Source organism: Cyprinodon variegatus, unplaced genomic scaffold (assembly GCF_000732505.1).
Source record: "Cyprinodon variegatus isolate N-32 unplaced genomic scaffold, C_variegatus-1.0 Scaffold645, whole genome shotgun sequence".
NCBI lineage: Eukaryota > Metazoa > Chordata > Actinopteri > Cyprinodontiformes > Cyprinodontidae > Cyprinodon > Cyprinodon variegatus.
In genome coordinates this window covers 416,375-418,897 of record NW_015151098.1, presented here as the reverse complement: position 1 = coordinate 418,897, position 2,523 = coordinate 416,375, and the positions used below count along the sequence as shown (strand labels likewise).

Here is a 2,523-nt window from a genome sequence, read left to right as displayed (position 1 = left end):
ATCTTTTCAATAATTATCGATATCGATCAATATGCATTTTCTTTTATCGATAAGCTTTTTTTCTATATCGCCCAGCCCTAGAAGATAACAAAAAAACTGTTTTTAAGACAGGATTTTTTATTTTTTTAAACAGAAATTTTCCACATTTTGGGACAATATATTCTAATAAAGAGTATATTTATATACACGTTCAAGCCAGAATGATTTGACATTAAAATATGATTTCCCTACGACTTTAAAGGGCATCTAAATGTAATCATAATGATATTACATCCTTATTCCAACAGATGGTGCTTTAGTACAGGAATTAGTAAACAAAGCACTGAGAACTTAGAACAAAGAATAAAACTGTGCTGCATTTCAGTGATAAAGTAAACATATAATAATGCAATAATGGTGAACACTGCAAAGGTTTAAACCAGAAATGCAGATTTGCGACTGAATCGGACAGAAGTTGACACTTTAACCCCTTAAATGTTACTATTTTTCACTTTTATTTTATTTATTTTTTAGGGGGGGGAGGGTCGTTAAAAGCTGGACAACGAGATTAAATGCTAAAATAAATAAACAACAGTTAAGAAAATGGAAAAAGACAAAGAGATTCCTTTAATTTCGATCGTGTGCATCAGGGGTTGATGTCGAGCAGGACCCCTGGATAAAAAAGCCATGTGGGAAAAGTTACAGCTTAAAGAAAACCAATGAATTTTACCTGAATGTGACCTCAGGAACGGGACACTTCACTCCGTTGTGAAAAGGTTGCCTTAAAGAAATGGTCTGGCTGGACTGATCCACAGATGACACCTCTCCTTGATAAACTCCCAACGTTGGTCCACAGTTAAGAGACACCAAACTACCTAACCAGTCAGAGGCCATTATCTGAAACACATAGATTTGAATTAAAAACACACAGTTAAATATTTACAACAGAAACCTCAGAATTTATTAAATAAGTTTTATTTTCAACTCGTAGGAATACCGAACTATCCACTCGTTGAAGCTAAATTTTAGCATTAGCTACGGCCTAGTAACAAGCTAGGTCATTCTACAGCTTATTCCGGTTATAAAACACAAACTATAAAGACAAGGTCTCATACCCTTTGAATGTTAAATCAAGCTGGACTTCTTAGGACAGCACAGTGTAATAAGTTATACATATAAAGGCGAAGAATATAGCTCTTTAAATGTAGCCTCTCTGTTTTTAAACGGCTGTTGCTGCTAGTTTCCTGTTTCCGGGAAAATGTGGCTTTTCAAAATAAGACGCGTAAAAAAAAATTTCTCCTTGGCAACAGAATCACTATAAGATTTTACATTTTTTTTTGTTTATTTTTTTACTGTATGATGCTTTTCTCAGATAATTTTTTGATGTTAACAACAAATTGGATTATATCAGATTACTTATTTTAGAATGACATTACAGACAAATACATTTTGATTTGGTTCCCTGTTTATTTCTTAATTATTTTTTTATTGGTTATTCCTACCTCTAACAGCGGGATTACTAATAGGTTATCAAAACACCACAGGTTTTTTTTTTAAAAAAGAGGAGCTGTGCTTTTGCATACTAGCCTACTAACATGACCAAAAACAACTTTGGATTTAGTCACAAGGATGCAACATTTCACATTAACCTGGAGAATATTGACATCCTTAGAGACAAGTTCATCACAATCCTTATCCGTAATATTTAAAAACAAATGTCTTAAATGAACATTTTATATAAAGAGCTTCTTTCCTTGGTGCTTACAGCAGTCATTTCGTGTAGAATGTATTTAATCTAAATTAAAAAAAATTTGTTATTGATGTTTCAGAAATATACTACGGGGCAATCACACTCTCATACAGCTTGCTTTTGTGTACTGAGGTCACCATGGGTACTCTGGAAGGGTGTTACAAGGAAGCTGGTGTCAAAGTTGTGCGTAGGTCAGAAATAGAAAAGTTTCAGCCATGACACTGAACAGGAGAGAATTTCTCAATGTCCTGTTCATTAAAATCCAAAGTTTTCTTTAACCAAATTGTATTTCCTTTTAGAATTACATATGCTTTGAGAGGGCTTCTTAGTGGGTAGCACTGCTGCCTTGCAGCAAGAAGGTTTAAGATCTGATTCTGGGCCTGGGGTCTGTCATGTTCTCCCTGTGCATGCGTGGATACTCTCCGGGTACTCCGGCACAGTCCAAAATAGGTTAACTCTAAATTCTCCTTGGGTGTGAGTGTTTGTGTGAATGGTTGTTTGTCTCTGTTTTGCCCTGCGATGGACTGGCGACCTGTCCACCTGTTCAGGGTGGCCCCTGCCTCTCGCACAAGACACCTGGAGATAAACACCAGCCTATAAGCAGGATGGCGTGATTGGAAAATGGATGGATGGAAGTTATGCATTGATAAAAACCTAGTATGTTTAGAAAGTCCTGTAGGGGGTGAGCATGTGTTTCCTATCACGTAAATATCTGGAGACATGACTCAATAATAGTTACTCACATCCAGATAACAGCTTTGTGTGAAAGCATGTTGCCTAAATATAGGCAGGAG

The 2,523-nt window shown here is 35.9% G+C and overlaps 1 protein-coding gene across 1 annotated transcript in view; it reads right to left on the bottom strand.

The window, feature by feature from the left end:
* Positions 1-1,236, bottom strand: part of edc3 (enhancer of mRNA decapping 3) — an 8,512-nt gene extending 7,276 nt beyond the window's left edge. Inside the window, exons 1-2 of the mRNA XM_015393512.1 lie at positions 1,095-1,236; positions 710-876 (exon numbers count right to left, since the gene is read on the bottom strand). Of these exons, the coding sequence (XP_015248998.1) occupies positions 710-873 (164 nt within the window). The 5' untranslated portion in view covers positions 874-876; positions 1,095-1,236. The remainder of the gene's footprint in view (positions 1-709; positions 877-1,094) is intronic.
* Between the last annotated feature and the right edge of the window lie 1,287 nt (positions 1,237-2,523).